This window comes from Schistosoma mansoni (assembly GCF_000237925.1).
Source record: "Schistosoma mansoni, WGS project CABG00000000 data, supercontig 0037, strain Puerto Rico, whole genome shotgun sequence".
Lineage (NCBI taxonomy): Eukaryota > Metazoa > Platyhelminthes > Trematoda > Strigeidida > Schistosomatidae > Schistosoma > Schistosoma mansoni.
In genome coordinates this window covers 1,402,672-1,420,747 of record NW_017386026.1, presented here as the reverse complement: position 1 = coordinate 1,420,747, position 18,076 = coordinate 1,402,672, and the positions used below count along the sequence as shown (strand labels likewise).

The window sequence follows — 18,076 nt, the reverse complement described above, 5'->3', positions numbered from 1 at the left end:
CTTGGGTTTTCACGGTAGCCGACTTAGATCTGGCAATACTGGGGATGGACTTTCTAGAGAGATACGAATTTCTAGTTGACGCCAAGAAACGGTGATTAACACTAAAGGAAACTTCGTATTACACAAAAGGCAAAGAAAGTCACATCAGCTCTCTTAACTTGATTCAAACTCCTCCAGTAACAACAGCGAAATTCCAAGATATACTCGCGGAATTTCCAAACTTAACTAAACCAAACCCACAGCCTTCTAAAGACAAACTAAAAGTAAGTCACACTATCAAAACCGAAGGTGCACCGGTTTTTGCAAAACCCAGGAGACTAGCACCAGATAAGCTCAAAATCGCTAGGACCGAGTTTGATTATATGCTACAACTGGGTATTATCCGTCCCTCTGATAGTCAATGGGCATCCCCTTTGCATATGGTCCCAAAGAAGAATGAAGGTGACTGGCGACCGTGCGGGGATTACAGAGCCCTCAACCGTCAAACCGTACCAGATAGGTACCCAATACCGCATATCCAAGATTTCACAAACGGTTTACAGGGTATGAACATATTCACTAAAATTGGCTTAGTCAGGGCATATCACAATATTCCAGTGGCGGATGAAGATATCCCCAAGACAGCTATTACAACACCCTTTGGCTTATTCGAGTTTGTACGCATGCCATTCGGCCTGAGAAATGCGGCACAGACATTTCAAAGATTCATAGACAATCTACTTCGAGATATGCCATTTGCGCAGGGGTATATAGACGACTTGTTAATTGCCAGCCCCGATTTGCAATCACACGAACAGCATGTAAAAACAGTGTTAAAAAGACTGGATGAACATGGAATAAACATACATCAAAGTAAGTGTGTTTTCGGTGTTCAAACTTTAGAATTTCTCGGTCACACAATAAGCCCAGAAGGGATTAAACCGATCAAAAAAGAAGTAGACACCATTAAACAATATCCCATACCTAGTTCTCTAACACAACTGAGAAGTTTCCTAGGTCTAATTAACTTTTATCGCAGATTCATACCAGGTTGTGCACAATTAATGCAACCTTTGACAGATCCACTAAAAGGAAAACCAAAAGAATTCAAACTGTCTTCTGACGCTGTCGAAGCTATTAAACAGCTTAAAGATAAACTAGCTCAAGCAACTACGTTGATGTATCCGAATTCTCTTTCCCCACTTGCTTTGATGGTGGATGCTTCTGATAAAGCAGTAGGCGGTACCCTTAACCAACTGGTTAAAAACGCCTGGAAACCAATTGCTTTCTTCTCAAAAAGACTCGCTCCAGCAGAGACAAGGTATTCTACCTTCGGGCGAGAACTTCTTGCAATCTACCTAACCATTAAACACTTCCGACACATGTTAGAAGGCAGGGAATTTATGGTCTTTACGGATCACAAACCACTAACGAATGCACTAAAAGAGAGAGCTGATAAATACTCACCTCGAGAAGTCCGACACCTTGACTATATATCACAGTTCACAAGCGATATCCGACATGTCAAAGGTCAGGACAATCAGGCGGCAGATGCTTTATCTAGGCTAGAAATAAACGTGCTACAGCAGTCCACAGTGAACTTCGAGACGTTGAGAAATGAACAAGAGCAGGATCTAGAATTACAAAACCTGCTTAAAACAAACAATTCAAGTCTTAATTTAAAACAGTTCCCATCACCTGTCGATGGTATTCTAATCTACTGTGACACGACCAAGGCAATGCCGCGACCTTTCGTTCCCAAAAGTATGCGAAAGTTGATATATAATAACTTTCATTCTTTGTCTCATCCTGGCGCAAAAGCTTCAACAAAATTAATCAATGCCAGATATATATGGCCGAATTTACAGAAGGATGTACACAAATGGGTTAGAGAGTGTTCAGCATGTCAACAATCAAAGATAAATCGTCACACAAATTCACCCATAGGTGTTTTCTCGCAACCAGATGCACGTTTTGCCCATGTGCATATCGACTTGGTAGGTCCTTTACCACGTTCAAACGGTTTTAATTATCTTTTTACATGCATAGATCGATTTACCAGATTCCCTATAGCGATCCCGATAACGGACATCACAGCGGAAACAGTAGCCAAAGTTTTCATGCAGAACTGGGTAACCATTTTTGGTACACCCATAACAATAACGACGGATAGAGGAGTGCAATTCGAATCCGAACTATTTAATAACTTGGCTAAACTTCTAGGCTCCAATAGGATACGCTGCACTGCATATCATCTTCAGGCTAATGGGATGGTAGAACGTTTTCACCGTCAACTAAAAACCGCTCTTATATCTCACTCAAACCCCAATCAGTGGACAGAATTCCTACCGTTAGTTATGTTGGGAATACGAACATCTGTCAAAATTGACGCACAGTGTTCAGCTGCGGAACTGGTTTTCGGAACAACTCTGAGACTACCAGGTGAATTTATTAACCCTAATACTAACAGTCAAAAACTTAATTTAGAAAATTATGTAGATCAACTACGGGACCACATGTCTAAACTTAAGCCGATTAATGCTCGTGAACAATCGCGCGCCGTATATATACCTAAAGACCTAAGCAATTGCACGCACGTCTGGATAAGATGTGACAAAATAAAAGCACCACTCAGTCCTCCATTTGAAGGTCCTTTCAAAGTCGTCTCAAGAAAATCTAAATATTTCGTGATAGAAAAACATGGAAACATCGACACAGTAAGTATTGATAGGCTAAAGCCGGCTTATCTAGATCATGAACCACCATACGTGTTGTTAGATCGTCTAACTGACAAATCCATTACGAAATCGAAATGTAAAGATGATAAATCTTTACAAATGACTAAAACGGTTCGCTGGGCACATCCGATTAGTCAGTCAAGGATGTTGACAGTTTCGACTGCAGGATAAATCTAACCACGTAGCTAATCAGACCCTGCATCTACTTAAAAATAATTTTTTTTTCCTCATTCCGCCTCACATACAACTCCCCAGAACTTTTACCTTTGATATATAAGTGTTATGTAAAATATTTTTTTAAATACTGGACACATAAGCTAGGTATTCCGAAACGATGGCTGAGGATTTTATTCAAACTCGTACAACTTACACTGGCAAATACAACGAATTCAAAAAGCAACCCAGGCGAGTTTTATAATTTCTTTTTCTGGTTAATTAACTATACTAGCTATACATATATACCATATGAACTAATTCTAAAAGTTTTCGGTCGAAGATATGTTTAGTAGCTTGATACGATTAAAACTACAGAACATTTTGTTTGTATCAGGCTCTTTATGGATGAGAACAAGTCAATAGATCTGTGATATTGAGATTGTTCACCTACACTCACCATTAAGACTCATGTTTCTAATTTTTGTGCTGGATTAACTATTCTACTAAGACAACCTTTAACATGCTAACTCGGACTTTTACATGAAAACTGTGTGGCAGACATCGGATGAGAAAAGAAAAAAAACTGACTGTAAAGGATATGGTTGCTATTTTACTTAACACTACTCTCTGTATGCACTCTCTGTTCTTCCTCATTCCAACCTTGACTTCCCTCCTTCATTGGAACCTACTCCACCTTGATAAATATCACAACTCATTGTTCTTTATTACTGCATCCTCTCCTATGGAGCACGTAATCACACTTCACTCTTGCAACATGAGCTAGTATCAATTTAATCTAATAATTTATCATACCTCCATCTGTTCCACTGATAAATGTTGAGCATTAGTTATCGTTCATATCCAAATGCCTTGCTGCTCCTCGGTTTCTCTTTTATTTTTTCTCTTCAGAATCTTGCTCTGAGGGTGAAGCTATGTAACTTCTGACATCTGGAACATGCTTGACGAACGCGCTTTCCCAAGGTCATAGCTCGAACCAGGCGCTCCACAAGCCTACTTTATAACAACTATAAACTTAAAAGCTGCATTACATAAATACTTAGCACGACCGAAACCCTAATACACTTTTTGTCGAGATTGGATCTGATATATAACGTGGACGCTATGCCCCTTTGGAAACTATTCTTATGACAACATATTATATCAACGAATGAACTGCTATCAACTCTTATAGATTATAATTACTAAACAAGCTTGCTTGGGATGCATACTGTGAACCAGTATATGTTGTAAATTGTAGATCATGCCTGTAAAAATGGCGTGTACCTGCCCTTGCAGAAATATATTATTATATTATATTATTATACTATTAATAAGTTTTTTTTTTAGACGAAACATTTTGGGTTAAACCATGGTCAAGTACTTATTAAAGTTCTCATCATTTTTTTTTTAAATTTCTGACATTTAAGAATCAATAACCGTGAAGATATGGTACAGTACGTTACTGTAAGGTTACTATCTTAGCCGCGTTGATTCCACATACCTAATTTTAAACACAACTTATAAAGGAACTGTTAAGTAATCATAACATTGAACTGACGATATGACTATCGTGGCTATGTTAACGTTAAACCAATTATTATTAGTGGCCCATACAAAACCCTGGAACTTAACACTAGCGTTATAAAAAAGACATGTTATGTCAATAGCTTATATATATACTTTTTTTTTCTCGGTTTAATAATAACGTAAAAAGAGTATTTGACACAACTGTACTTGATCCGCATACTCAACACAATTTTTTTTGCTTCTTAACCGTATATTCGTTTCCGTTTTGTGGATTACTCTGATGCACCCTTGGTTACGCACCTAGTTGTAAAAAGCGGTCATCACTGGCTCAAGGTCATGCACTTGATCGATTTTGTTAAAGAGTCCAACTTCTAGCAAGTTCTCCCTTTTACATATACGCATTACAAAAGAGTTTTTTTGTTGTTGCTGTTTTCATGGTTCTTCGTGCACAAGATATCTACACTATGTTTATTTCCTTCCAGAATACCGATCCGTTCTGGAGGCCAAGCACTTACATGAACCGAACAATTATCAATTGCATTTATGTATTTCCATTTTGTATCTTATTATTTTATGCAGGCAGTGGAGCAGTTCTTCAGGTTTGCTTGATTTTCACCATTACCTTTGAAGTAGACTCTTCTTTACTTTTTTACTTGAGGGCGACTCAAGAGGCAGGTGAGTAAACACCTGATAGCCGGTCTGAGCATGGAAAAATCGTACCTCACCAACATGGTGTTGGGTAGCCCGCTCACGGCACTTCCTCAGATATTCTTATTCCACATTCTCACACTTTCTCTTGAAAGCACGCAGCAAACCGTCAGAGATAGTTGTAGAAAAGATCACATGCTACAAAGATGACAAGCTGGTAAATGAAGAGACATCCATGGACTATCATTGAAAGCGTTAGTCGTAACTGATTGTAAGTCAAATAGTGAGCGAGTTGATAATTTCGCCTTCGGATGACAAATAGAACGAAGGTGTTATCGATAGATAGGTTAATTGAACCGACGTTCCTAGGGAAGTCGATTCTAGGGGGAAGCTAATGTAACAGCTCAAGTTGGTTGGTTAAGAGTTGACCCCAAACAACCAAGCATATGCTAAAACAGTATTGTTCAAGTATTCATTCACTTCCTTACCTTTTGTAAGCGTTATATTCCCTACTATCTTATATGGAATGCTGAGAGCCTTTGTTTGTCTGAACAGATAATCCCACGCTCCACTGTGACTGTGCGAAGATCGAAATAAAGATCTATTCACTACTTCTCTGGTTTCTTCTATCAATAGCACGAGGGTTACCTATATGCACGAAAAGTCTTTTCGATGCCATTTGCGATGGTAATATTTTATTATATTATAGTTTTCCAATTTTCCTTCCTTCTTCACTGAGTTTTTATGTTTCTTCCTGGGCTGTGTTTATGTTGTTTTAGTTGATACCTAATCTTGGCGGCAGCCATATTGATCGTTCCTCCTAGACTGTGTTGCTCGAGTGAATTGAAGCACTTTTCCAGAATTGGAAACACTTTGTGTTATAAAGCAACAAATTATCGTCTTTCGAACGGATTTCTAATTGATCTATCCAGAAAGAATAGAATAACACTTACCTTTTGACTCGCTCGGTAATTTTTTTACATTCCCTATCAATTTTTCTATTTATTTTAATTTAGATCGATTATTGAGGGAAAAGTTATTGGTTGAATAACTGAGCGGTAATATTTATTTGGGTAATAATGTACATTTGTATTTACAATGAGATTTAGAACCGTTATTTTCCCAATCCCCTCGTTTTTATCTCGACTGGGCGATAGCGTGTGATTAAACTATGCAGACAGTTATTCTTCAGTCAAACATTAGTTTGGATCTTACGACCAGTATTACACTCCGAATACATTTTCACCTTAGTATTTACTTCGCCACTATCAGTAGGTAACTGGTTATCTTCCTCTCAAACTTTGCATTCGAATTCAACAAGCTCAACCTTATGTGGAGTATCTAACATCATGAACCCTATCTATGATTCAATCCTCTTATATAATCTTATTCTTGTGTAATATTTTACTTAACTTCAGCCTAGCAGAACTAAGTTGATCAAAACCTATACTATGAACATTTGTATAATCATGTTCGTCATTAATAATATCAAACAGATCACAAGCAACTTCAAGAATTTCACCTATTTCTGTATTACCTTTCACCTTTTACTCCTCGTTTCCACTGCTTATCTCTATTCTACAAAGGTAGCTATATCGAGCCAATTTTAAATTAATCAAAATACATCCAATGAAACCGACAAATAGAATTAGATTTCAATCCGAAGTGAACGTCCGAAGAATCTGAAAACTGAAGAATTTAAAAGCCAAATTGAAGAACATTTTGTTGAGTACTAAATTTGCTCCTGTCCGATAGTGAAGAGAGGTCTACTGATCCACTAATAATTTACGACCTCAGATAACAATAGAATCAGTTTAGGCACCAAAGTTTATTCGCAAAGTACAAGTAATCAACCAAAATATATCGTTATATTAACAATTATAACATTTGCAAAAACTCAGTCTTTTGGTTTCCGGAGTAGAACTTATAAAATAACCAAAGATGCCACAGGTATTCGAAGTCTCATAACGTCTTTACACGTAACATTTATATAATGGAAGCTTACCAACTCAGTCAAATCAGAAGTCAGAAATGAAGTGATTCGAAGATATATCTGAGAGGTTACCAATATGTTGTGGAGCGTTTGATTCAAGCTGGCTAACAGTTAAAAAGAATGCTTACCAAAGCGTACCCACCTGTAATGTGGTGCGGATGTGTGGTCGAGTGCCTTCAGCTAGGTATGTTCAGTAAAACTAGTGAGGTCAGCATCAATGTCGAAGACCTACAGAACCATTTATTTTGGGGATTATTTACAACCACAGGTGGATAGAGCATTCTGGAAAGAATATAGAGGGCAGTTGCACGTGAAATGTCAGAAGTACGGAGTTCGCCATACAAAGAGAAGCTTCAGAAGCTAGACCACTTTTGTCTGTCCAACTGAAGATCGAGGCGATCTGATTTTGATGAATAAAGTACTAAAAATGATTTTGTCCCTGATATATCATCCCTTTTTTTTCCTTCCAGAGCAGAAAAACAAAGAGGACATACCAGGCGAGTACAAAAGCCAATGAGGAATAAAATACCCCCATCATACAGGTTTTCACATCAAGTCACCAATTTTTGAAATCTGTTACCCAAAGAAGTAGTGTCCGCTCCTTAAAATGACTTATTTACGAGACCATTCAGAACCTTTACTAGGAAAGGACGAACACAAGTTGTAGCCCTTCCCAAACAACTAATAAAGGGGAAACAAAGACGAAAAAAGGGGAAATAATGTGGGAAAGCAGTTGGAAAATAAGGGGGAAATAATGGGAGACGTGCCAAAATGTCTGCCTTTCGCCCGTCCCCATTATCTCGCTCTGTGTTTCAGATGTATCTGAACTGTCCATTGTGATTAACTGTGTACCTAACATCGAAAAGGGCAGATGGATCACATATTACAGCAGACAACTTAACAGATATGTATTTACTGAACTTAATACTAAGTAGACCCACGTCAGTCATTCCTTTTATTTCAGAGATGGTGTCCGCAGAAATTTCGTTGAATTCTGCATGCTTAGTATTCCCTCCATAGATCCCTATCATGAACATGTCACTAAACCTTGGTGCAACGATTCTTCCTAATATAGGTCATAAATGTTTACCAGAGCTCCTTGAAATAGAAAGTCCGTCTATATTGTTATACAGATCTAAAGTATCAAAATCACAAGTACACAACCAAAGTTCAACATATATTAGCAAATTGATTTTCGATTCCAGGTGGTAGTAAACCCCACTGCTGATGAACTTCGGTTGGACGCTTGTGCACGTCCTCAGGACACTCCTGATGTTGCTCCGTAAGTCCGGAACAAGATTTCGGAAGTTATTCAGAATCCGATCAGCATCTCTAATGTTCAGACAGGTTGTTGTCATTAAATTCATCAATATCTTGTTGATATGCTCTTAACGATTTACGGGTTTCTGAGAGTACAAATTAACATCACGACATCCTATAAGGAATATATTGACGTATTCACTTTGTACACGTACCGTTATCATCCAGAAGTCTTCCATCGCTGTAGCTATTGAATGATATTACAGCTGATGGAATATCATCAAAATTAATTTCTGTGTTGACAGCTATCAATTAAACATAAATCACTGTTAAAATCCGTTACCTTTATTCGTGCTTTCCTTACCAAACTTACTAAACGAAAGCAAGTTATGTTTTATCACGAAAGCTGTTCGTATTTCATTCCACCGTCTGTTATACGTCGGTCTATGACAGCCAAGGACGATTGGTAAGTTCACAATTGCCCTACGTCTACGAGATCTCTCACTGACTTTAACTGAACTCATCTTAGGGGACAAACAAGATAATTAGCGACAATGAACATAAAGACAGAGAACATGCCACTCACTTGCATCACATAAGCTATTTGGGATAGCCACCAAGCAATTCGGAACACCTTAGCTAAATAAACAACAAATAAGTATATATGCATCTGAGGAAAATCCCTATGTTCGTATTTTATTACTTGTGTTATTTATAATAGTCCTCATCTTTTATTAAACAGCACGTTATGTTGTAAACATTTATGAAAGTATAAGTACATGGAGCGGCATATTCAAACACGCTACGCATATTCGTCTACAAATTTCCCTCAAATACACGACGTAAGGAGAAAAATTGAAAATACCCCTTTATTTACGCCTTTGTCCGCTTTATTTCACATTTGTTTGCCTTTCTTTCCCCTTTATTGGTTGTTTGGTTTCTATCCTCAGTGCTGGAATGAATAGTCGCAATAGGATTATATAATCAAAGATTCGTCCTATATCATGGATCATTATTGTGGCATTACTTCAGTTACTTGAAGGATGAAGACTATCAGACATAGTGTGTCTGAACTCAAATTTAAAGTTGTCTTGATTTGACCGCCTCTGCAAATACTTACACGTTGTCGAGGTGACGCACCAATCGTTTTACTACAATTCAAGTGTTCAGCAACTTCTGTCAATGGACGATGCTACTGGTCGTCGCCAAAAGGAGTAGCGGACATTTTCAAAAGTGCTTGGATTACCTAGTTTACTTACTAACTGACTTTCATTTTATGTCCACCTTTATTCTTTAGGCATTCCAATGAGGGTGAGCTATTGTTTTAGTCTGGAATAAAAATTCTGTAGGTGCGTGTGATTTACGACTTTATTGCTCAATGGAATGGTGAGCTAACTGTTAGTACTGGAGAGGAACTCACAATCACGAATCAAAATGTTGGATCAGGGTGGTGGCAAGCAGTCAACGAATTTGGAAAGGAAGGTCTCATTCCATCAGAATTTGTTGAAATTATTGAGTTACCAGAACCACCAACCCCACCTCCTCCTCTGCCTGCTACTGAATTCGGGAAGGAGGTTGATCGCTATGATGAATGGGATGATGAGTGGGATAGTGATGAAAATGATCTTCCCAGTTCGGTATGTTAAATATTTGACGCCTCATCAGCATAAGTTAGCGAGTCGTTAAAAACCGAAGATTTAAATTTATTTAGCTAACATTTCATGTCATTTACTGTCATATGCATGGTTTTTTTTGTTATGTCCAACTCGTAGTCCTAATATAACAAGCTATATGACGAGGTGGTATTTCCTTTTGGTGGATACATTTCTCAGAAAAATAGCCTGCTATACCCAACATTACACGTTTCGTTTGTAAAGGATCTGATATGTAGAGTAGACCAATCTCCAAGGCGGATAAGTAATTGTATGAGCCAACTATTTAGGTTCATACCTCCCATTTCGTGTCAAGAGCGTTACAAATCAGTGATCATGTGTCACATAACGCCTACTGTAAAAAATGTGCAATAATGCCTTTAGATATCTCTGAGTTTTTGTGTCATGAAAGTTACACATAACGAGTGCCTTTTCCAGTGTTGCTTTTCATGGTTAGGCTTTTGGAATCAATTTAAATCATGCTTTTGCTCTTTACTTGTAGAACAAAAAACCTAATGACCAATATCAACAACCAGTTGAATGCAGTACATCGCAAACCGGAGGCAAGCAGAGGGACCACCTTGTGTCAGCGTCTAATAATGTTGATTACGTACGCAACGCACTTATACGAAGGTTTTTTCACAGGTTAGTTCCAACTTTTCACTGTACTTTCATATGATTGTGTGCTGACTCAATGTCTGTGTACGAATTTTGAAGATAGTTCATCTTAATTAAATTTAGAATCAAGATTTTTATCACTCAAAAGTTTTGGCCGAGCAAAGTCATTACGGATATCTTTAATGTCATTAGCCTTTTGTATACAGTTTGGGAGAATGAGGGGTTTACATTTAAAGTTCATAAGTGAGTGAGATCGATGATCAAAAATTTTAATCTCCGGAATTCTTCACAGCAAACAATCAATCTCATGCTATCCAGCTCATATTACACATCACTCTCTCCAATCAATGGATTTTAGGCATTTATATTAGGATGTAATTAACATCATCCCATACTACTTTCTTCATAGTCTTTCTGGACAGAATCATCACCCTTATTAACGTATAAGTGAGCTGTTCGATTAAACTACCAATGTAAAATCAGTCTGGGTGAGACTAATTTATGGACGACCTTCGGGCGACGTCAGGCTGACCTTGAGTGTATCCGCCTAATAACCAGGACCAAATGAGGGTTATAAACCTTTGAGGAATTAGAATTATGACTCACAGTTAATGATTTTGGTTATAAATTAGATTTAGGGTTTTCATCACGAACTGACATAAGTTATAGTGCCAAAACTCCATTTAGTCAAATAGATGGATGAATTTCGCACCAAAACCTAAGATCTGTTTTTCTTATATGTAAATGGTTTGTCCATAAATTATAGTCTTGTCTCAGTCTGTTCTGATGACGTCAGTGAATGGTTGTTCTCCAGAGGTTTCGTCAGCTTTGTTTGTCTTTGTATTTTTTTTGAGCAATCTGTCCTGTCAACTCGTAGCCACTTGACTGACATTCTTCATACAGGTTGCTAATTAGGGTGTGTCTTGATGTTAATTAGTTTCAGAATGACCTAATGGTTATTCGTTTAAAAATTCACGGAGATTCTTTGAACTTTCCCAGCCCAGGATTTTTGTTTTCCTAATGAAATTCGTGTCCAAACACGTATGTACTCACTTTTGTGTGCGTGCTAGTAAAATCATCTGTACATCGAAACCAAATTAAATGGAGTGTGACTCAAACATATGACCGAATGGTTAAAAACCAAGTACCTCAACCACATTAAATTACCCGTTAATGGATTTTCAAACCAACAATATATATATCGAGCAAAGTTGAAAGGTTGTTGTGTTTCACTAACCTTACTTTTTAATGTTCTTGTTAGTTGTATGGTAGCAATTTAGTGGCGCCTACTGAACTGATATATGGTCGGGAACTGATCCCGTCTGGCTTTGAACACGATGAGGAACGGAGGCAGTTTAAACATAGGCTGGTAAGACGCGTACTCATTGATCGTAAGTAGTGGTGGGTAGCGAAAGCAGAAGAGATGGAAAAGGCAGTGGCGTTAGGTAACAGTAGACCACTGTTCAGACTTAGCTAGGAGACGGGTATTAAAAATTTGGCTGTTAGTGTGGCTATTATTCACTCTTGATCCAGGAGACTGGGGCGATAGACAGAAAATTTTGAGGAACGGTTCAAGTGACCTCCAAACACACTCTAGTGACCCACATCCTACAAGCAACCTAAATGGCGAATCAACACAAGTCTTCCAGCTATAAGTGAGGTTGAAAAGACTATAAGTAACCTAAAACAAGGAGGAACAAGAGGCTCAGATGGAGCAGTTCCTGAAACTTTTAAAGATGCTGGTCCAGTTTTAGCAGTTAAAGTGACTGAGATCTTAGCTAGAATCTTGGAACTGAATGTAATCCCATTTGACTGATCGTTCCAGTCCGTAAAAGATGACAAAAATCCTGGTGTAACAACCATAAATGAATCATTTTGACCAGCGTAGTATCTAAAATTACCTCAATAATACTCGGACAATTAATGCTTGTGAAGAGCGAGCCTGAGAAGGCCATGCTGGTTTCAGACATGGGTTTGGGTCTATCAATCAAATATTCACCCTTTGGTAGGTCCTGGAAATAAGATATACTTTCCAACGTCCGACTGTAGTTTTATTCCTTGACCTTAAAGGATCATTTGACTCTGCTGTGTCTACCATTGGATGGCGTACCCGACCGTAGCTGCAACTTTGACGTGGTGGTCGAGTTTGCTTATTGTGATGATCCAACCGAGCTATGTTGGCTGGGATATATGTTCCTGTAGGTTCTACCATGCCAGGCAGGTCGACTGGAGAACGGTAAGACTAAAAGCAGCAACTCGAGGTCTGAGTGCGAAGTTGTACTGCTGACTGTAGATGGGTGTGACAACAGTAAGGTGTTTCCCTCGGACAACCAACATCTGCAGCGATGCTGCCTTCTCACAAGGAAGGGGTTAGAAAAGGTCGACCCCAAAAATGTCACGCCTCACCTTACCTCACGGATTTCCGTCTCCGGCGGTAAGGCCCTTTGAAGAAGGGAGCTAACACGTCAAAAATCCACCACAAAAAGGCCGTGCGTGACCGGCCTCAAGCAGTTGTCCCTTGGACTCTGCGGTCACGCTCCCAGGTCGTTATGACCAACACTAATCCAACTCCCTTTTCAGGTTCCTCAAAAAATACCCTTCCACGGTGTGAGCAGCCAGGAAGTGATATCAGCTCTCATACCCGTAACAGCGCACAAGACCAAGTTGGTCACATTCAAATCTTTCTTACACCTCCTAATAACTCTCCTATCTCCATGACTAACCCTTCTCACGTCCTTTTATCACCTCGCACCCCTAGGGCAAACGATTCGAGTACACGAAACGTTATTCATGGTCTCTTGAAACCACGCTCTAAACTTCATGTAGCAACTTTTAACATCTGAATATTGTGCCAAATAGGACAAAAGGCTTCCTTAGCTAAGACTTTAGAATCTCGTACCATCGATGTGTGCTGCGTCTCCAAAACGCGCTTACAAGATCTGAGTAGCGTCATTCATTTGACCTCACCATGTCATAATAAAGAACGAACTCGATCCACACTTCGTGTATCTGGAAGCCCGGATGCTGCTTCCCGTGGTCTCGCCAGCATAGGTATGGCATTGAGTCCTAGGGCAGAATTAGGTCTTTTAGACTGGATACCAGTAGACAGTCGTATGTGCGCTGTCCAACTAAACGTAACAGTAAGGACTCGGAAAGATAGTGACACTCGTCGTTGCTTCGTCGTCTCTGCCTACTCTCCTACTGACTGCGGCTCAGATGATGTAAAAGATGAGTTTTACAGAAAGCTCTCCAACCTTCTCCGGAAAGCTAAGCGCTCTGATGTAGTAATAGTGGCTGGTAACCTTAATGCTCAAGTAGGTAAACTAAGCGAAACGGAAAGACACCTAGGTGTATCTTATGGTGTCGCGGCTCAAAGAACAAATAATGGCGACCGTCTGTTGCAGCTATGCTCAGATAACCGCCTTTTCCTTGCAAATACTAACTTTAAGCACAAGGAAAAACATCTTTTGACATGGCGACCCCCGAATTCATCCCAACGTTGGACCCAACTAGATCACATCGCTATCAGCCACCGATGGAGGGGCTCGAGAGAAGACTTTCTCTCATTCTGGAGCACATGTTTAGATTCAGATCATGCTCTAGTGTGAGCACGTATCTGTCTGCGTCTTACTGGAAGTAGGAAAGACACTGCAGGGAAGCCTCTAAGGGTTCTACTTAATGATAGGCAAGCTAAGAATATATTTCAGGAACAACTAGAAAAACAGGCAGCCATGTAAGTTGTGTCCACCCCGAGGCAGCGTGGAATGACATCCGAAAAGCTGTGGAAACAGCTGTGATATCCGCTAGTAAGGTAAACCATAAGGTTAGGGAGAAACAATGGATCTCGGCAGCATCTACCGCACTGATAGATGCTCGTAAACTCATCCCACCTGGCTCTGAACATAACGAAGAACGGAGTCAACTTCAGCGCAGGCTTATAAGAAGCCTACGTAATGATCGTGAACAGTGGTGGGTAGCGAAAGCAAGAGAGATGGAAAAGGCAGCGGCAATAGGTAACAGTAGGCAGCTATTCAGACTCGCTAAAGAAACCGGTATTAGGAACCCGAATATCAGTGAAACCATCTCAGATAAAGATGGGCATATTATTCATTCTCAATCCAGGAGATTGGATCGATGGGCAGAACATTTTAGGGATCAGTTCAATTGGCCTTCAGCCACACTTCAATTACCCATGATCCCCAGTCGTCCTGAATGGCAAATTGATGTAAGTCCTCCAACCCTCTGCGAGGTTGAAAAAGCTATAAGAAATCTGAAGCGAGGGAGAGCAGCAGGCCCTGACAGGTTGACCCCTGAGATTTTTAAGGATGGTGGTCCAGTACTAGCAGTGAGATTGACTGAGGTCTTAGGTCGAATCTGGGAACTGGACGTAATTCCATCTGACTGGTCCCAATCACTGATTGTGCCAGTCTATAAGAAAGGACAAAAGTCCTCCTGTGACAATCACAGAGGAATCAGTTTGACTAATATAGTGTCTAAAATATTAGCTTCAATAATACTAGGTCGCCTAACCAAAGCTCGTGAAGAGCAGACTAGAGAACACCAGGCTGGTTTTCGACCTGGACGTGGTTGCATAGACCAGATATTCACCCTACGTCAGGTACTAGAACATAGACATCCATTCAGACGTCCCACAATAGTAGTATTTCTTGACCTTCAGGCGGCATTTGACTCCGTTGATCGTGAGGTTCTATGGCAGTGTTTGTCACTAAAAGGAGTACCAAAGAAGTACATTAACCTCATAAAGGCTCTCTACTCGAACACAACTGGTCGAGTTAGAGCCTATGGCGAACTGTCATCAGAACTGATTACCTCAAGTGGTGTTCGTCAGGGTTGTCCACTCTCCCCATTCTTGTTTAACTTTGTCATTGACATACTTTTAGAGATAGCACTTTCATCAGCTAAACCTCCAGGAGTTGAACTTTTACCGGGAGGCTCACTTGTTGACTTAGAATACGCCGACGATATAGTTTTACTCGGTGAAGACGCTGACAACATGCAGAGTCTTCTAACCACTATAAGCAACTATGCAGGCATGTTCGGAATGCGATTCTCTCCCTCGAAGTGCAAAATGTTACTTCAGGATTGGGTTGCATCGACACCTGAACTAATGATAGGGAGTGAAGTAGTTGAGCGTGTAGACCACTTCACTTATCTTGGGAGTCTCATCAGCCCTTGTGGTCTGGTATGTGACGAAATCTCAGCACGGATACAGAAGGCTCGTCTAGCTTTCGCCAACTTGCGTCATTTATGGCGTAGGCGAGATATCCGTCTAGCAACCAAAGGACGGGTTTACTGTGCAGCAGTTCGCTCCGTCCTACTTTATGGCAGTGAAACATGACCGATAAGAGTAGAGGATATCCGTAGGCTACTAGTGTTCGATCATAGGTGTCTTCGAAGCATTGCTCGTATATCCTGGGACCACCGGGTAAGTAATGCAGTTGTCAGGAAACGGATACTAGGTAAGGATGGTAAATCGATTGATTAAGTAGTGCAACTTCATCAGTTATGATGGCTGGGACACGTGTTACGTATGCCCAACCACCGACTGTCCCGACGTGCAATGTTTTATGGTATAGGAGTAGGTTGGGAGAAAGCCAGGGACTGACCAGGCCAAAATGTGGCACAAATTGATGAAGTCACTGAAAAGTGGAGTGAGCCATGTTGGTAGGTGTAGACTACCTGGTTGGGATCCGCGAGATGATAACAACCTATGGTTAGAGACCCTGAATGACATGGCTCAAAATCGTTTGCAACGGCGCAGGTGCATCCACTCTTTGTGTTCTCCCAAATTCTAGTCTTCTGAATTATTCATGTCCCTTTCTTTTTTTCTCTTTCCGAGTTTATTTGACTGGATTATACTCCTTGAATAACATCTTCAAACTCTAATCTTTCCGACTCCTGCTTATACTCCTACTACTTCTACCACTATGGGATTTGAATGAACAACTGCATGTCTGTGCTAATGTGGTATGGCAACTCGAACTGATGTACGTGCGTACGAAGTTCTACGTCGTGACTGACTGGTTAATTGGATGGCGTACCAAAAAAGTACATCAACATTGTACAGGCCCTCTACTCGGACATCACTACTTGAGTCAGGCCTTATGGCGGCAAATGGTCATCGGAATTGCTTATTTCAAGTGGTGTTCGTCAGGGTTGTCCGCTTTCCTCATTCTTATTTGACTTTGTCATAGATATGCTTCTTGAGATAACACTTTCACCGTCTTACTTTTCAGGTGTTGATCTGCCACTGTGAGATTCGATTGTTGACTTGGAATATGCAGATGATATAGTTCTGTTTGGTGATGCTGACGAAATGTAGTCTTTAGACCACTTTGAGCAACAATGCAGATATGTTTGAGATGCGGTTCTCTCCCTCCAAATGCAAAGTATTGCTTCAGAACTGGTCTGGGTCATCGTCTGAATTGGTGATAGGGAGTGAGGTGTCTGAACGTGTTGACAGCTTCAGTTACCTGGGGAGTCTCATCAGTCCTGATGCTTTGATGTCCGACAAAATTTCGACCCGGATTCAGAAGTCTCAATTAACTTCTGCCAACCTGCATCATTTGTGGGATGGGCGAGGTATCTGTCTTTCAACCAAAGAACGAGTTTACTGCTCAGTAGTTCGTTCCGTCCTACTTTATGGGTTTGAGACATGGCCATCCAGAATAGAGAATATTCGTAGATCACTAGTATTCGATCATTAGTGTCTTCGAAGCATTGTTCGTGTAATTTGAGACCACTGGGTAAGCAATGTCGAGGTTAGGATCAGGGAATTAGGTAAGGATGAAAAACCAATTAATGAAGTAGTAAATCTTCACCAACTGAGATGGTTGGGATATGTGTTACCCATGCCTATCTCGACGGACTATGTTTTCTAATGTAGGAGTAGGGTGTTAAGAAGCTAGGGGTAGTCAAACCAAAATATAGCATCAGTGCGTGAAGTCACTGACAATTGGATTAAGCCAAGTTAATAGTTGTAGACTACCTGGTTTGGATCCACGTGATAATCGTAAACAACACATTATGACTTAGTCCAGTTTGTGCATCATTTTTTCATTCGTTTCACGCATTCACTAATAAATTATAAATACGAATGTATTTTTTAAATACTGTAGTAATTTGTCAGTGAAACTCATGGTTCAGTTGACTGGAAAAAATGTACTGTAATATATCATATATCAGTGAGTTTTAGCTAAGATTAAGTTAGCTGATCCTATCTGAATTAAAATTGCGTTCATTTAGATCCAATGAGTCTTTGCATTATAACAATAAATTCATATGGAAGCTGCTGTAATTTTCCTCATTTTCATTCTAACATTTCTTTGACCTCATCATAGATCATTCATCCGTAATGGTTGTGAAGATTTTTTACTGGGTCTTGATCCACCACCTTTTCCTCAGACCGAAGCTAATATTGATGTCAGTTGATAAGTAATGTAGCTATTTTTAATTTGTTTTTATGCTTTTCACGTCAAAATGTA

At 39.8% G+C, this 18,076-nt stretch overlaps 1 protein-coding gene across 1 annotated transcript in view; it reads left to right on the top strand.

Annotated features, from left to right (window-relative positions):
• Positions 1 to 8,076: 8,076 nt before the first annotated feature.
• The window catches only part of Smp_167550 (sorting nexin, putative), a gene marked incomplete at its 5' end in the record, with an annotated part of 37,310 nt that continues 27,310 nt past the window's right edge, over positions 8,077 to 18,076 (top strand). Inside the window, 4 exons of the mRNA XM_018790762.1 lie at positions 8,077 to 8,196; positions 9,651 to 9,938; positions 10,456 to 10,598; positions 17,933 to 18,014. Of these exons, the coding sequence (XP_018646001.1) occupies positions 8,077 to 8,196; positions 9,651 to 9,938; positions 10,456 to 10,598; positions 17,933 to 18,014 (633 nt within the window). The remainder of the gene's footprint in view (positions 8,197 to 9,650; positions 9,939 to 10,455; positions 10,599 to 17,932; positions 18,015 to 18,076) is intronic.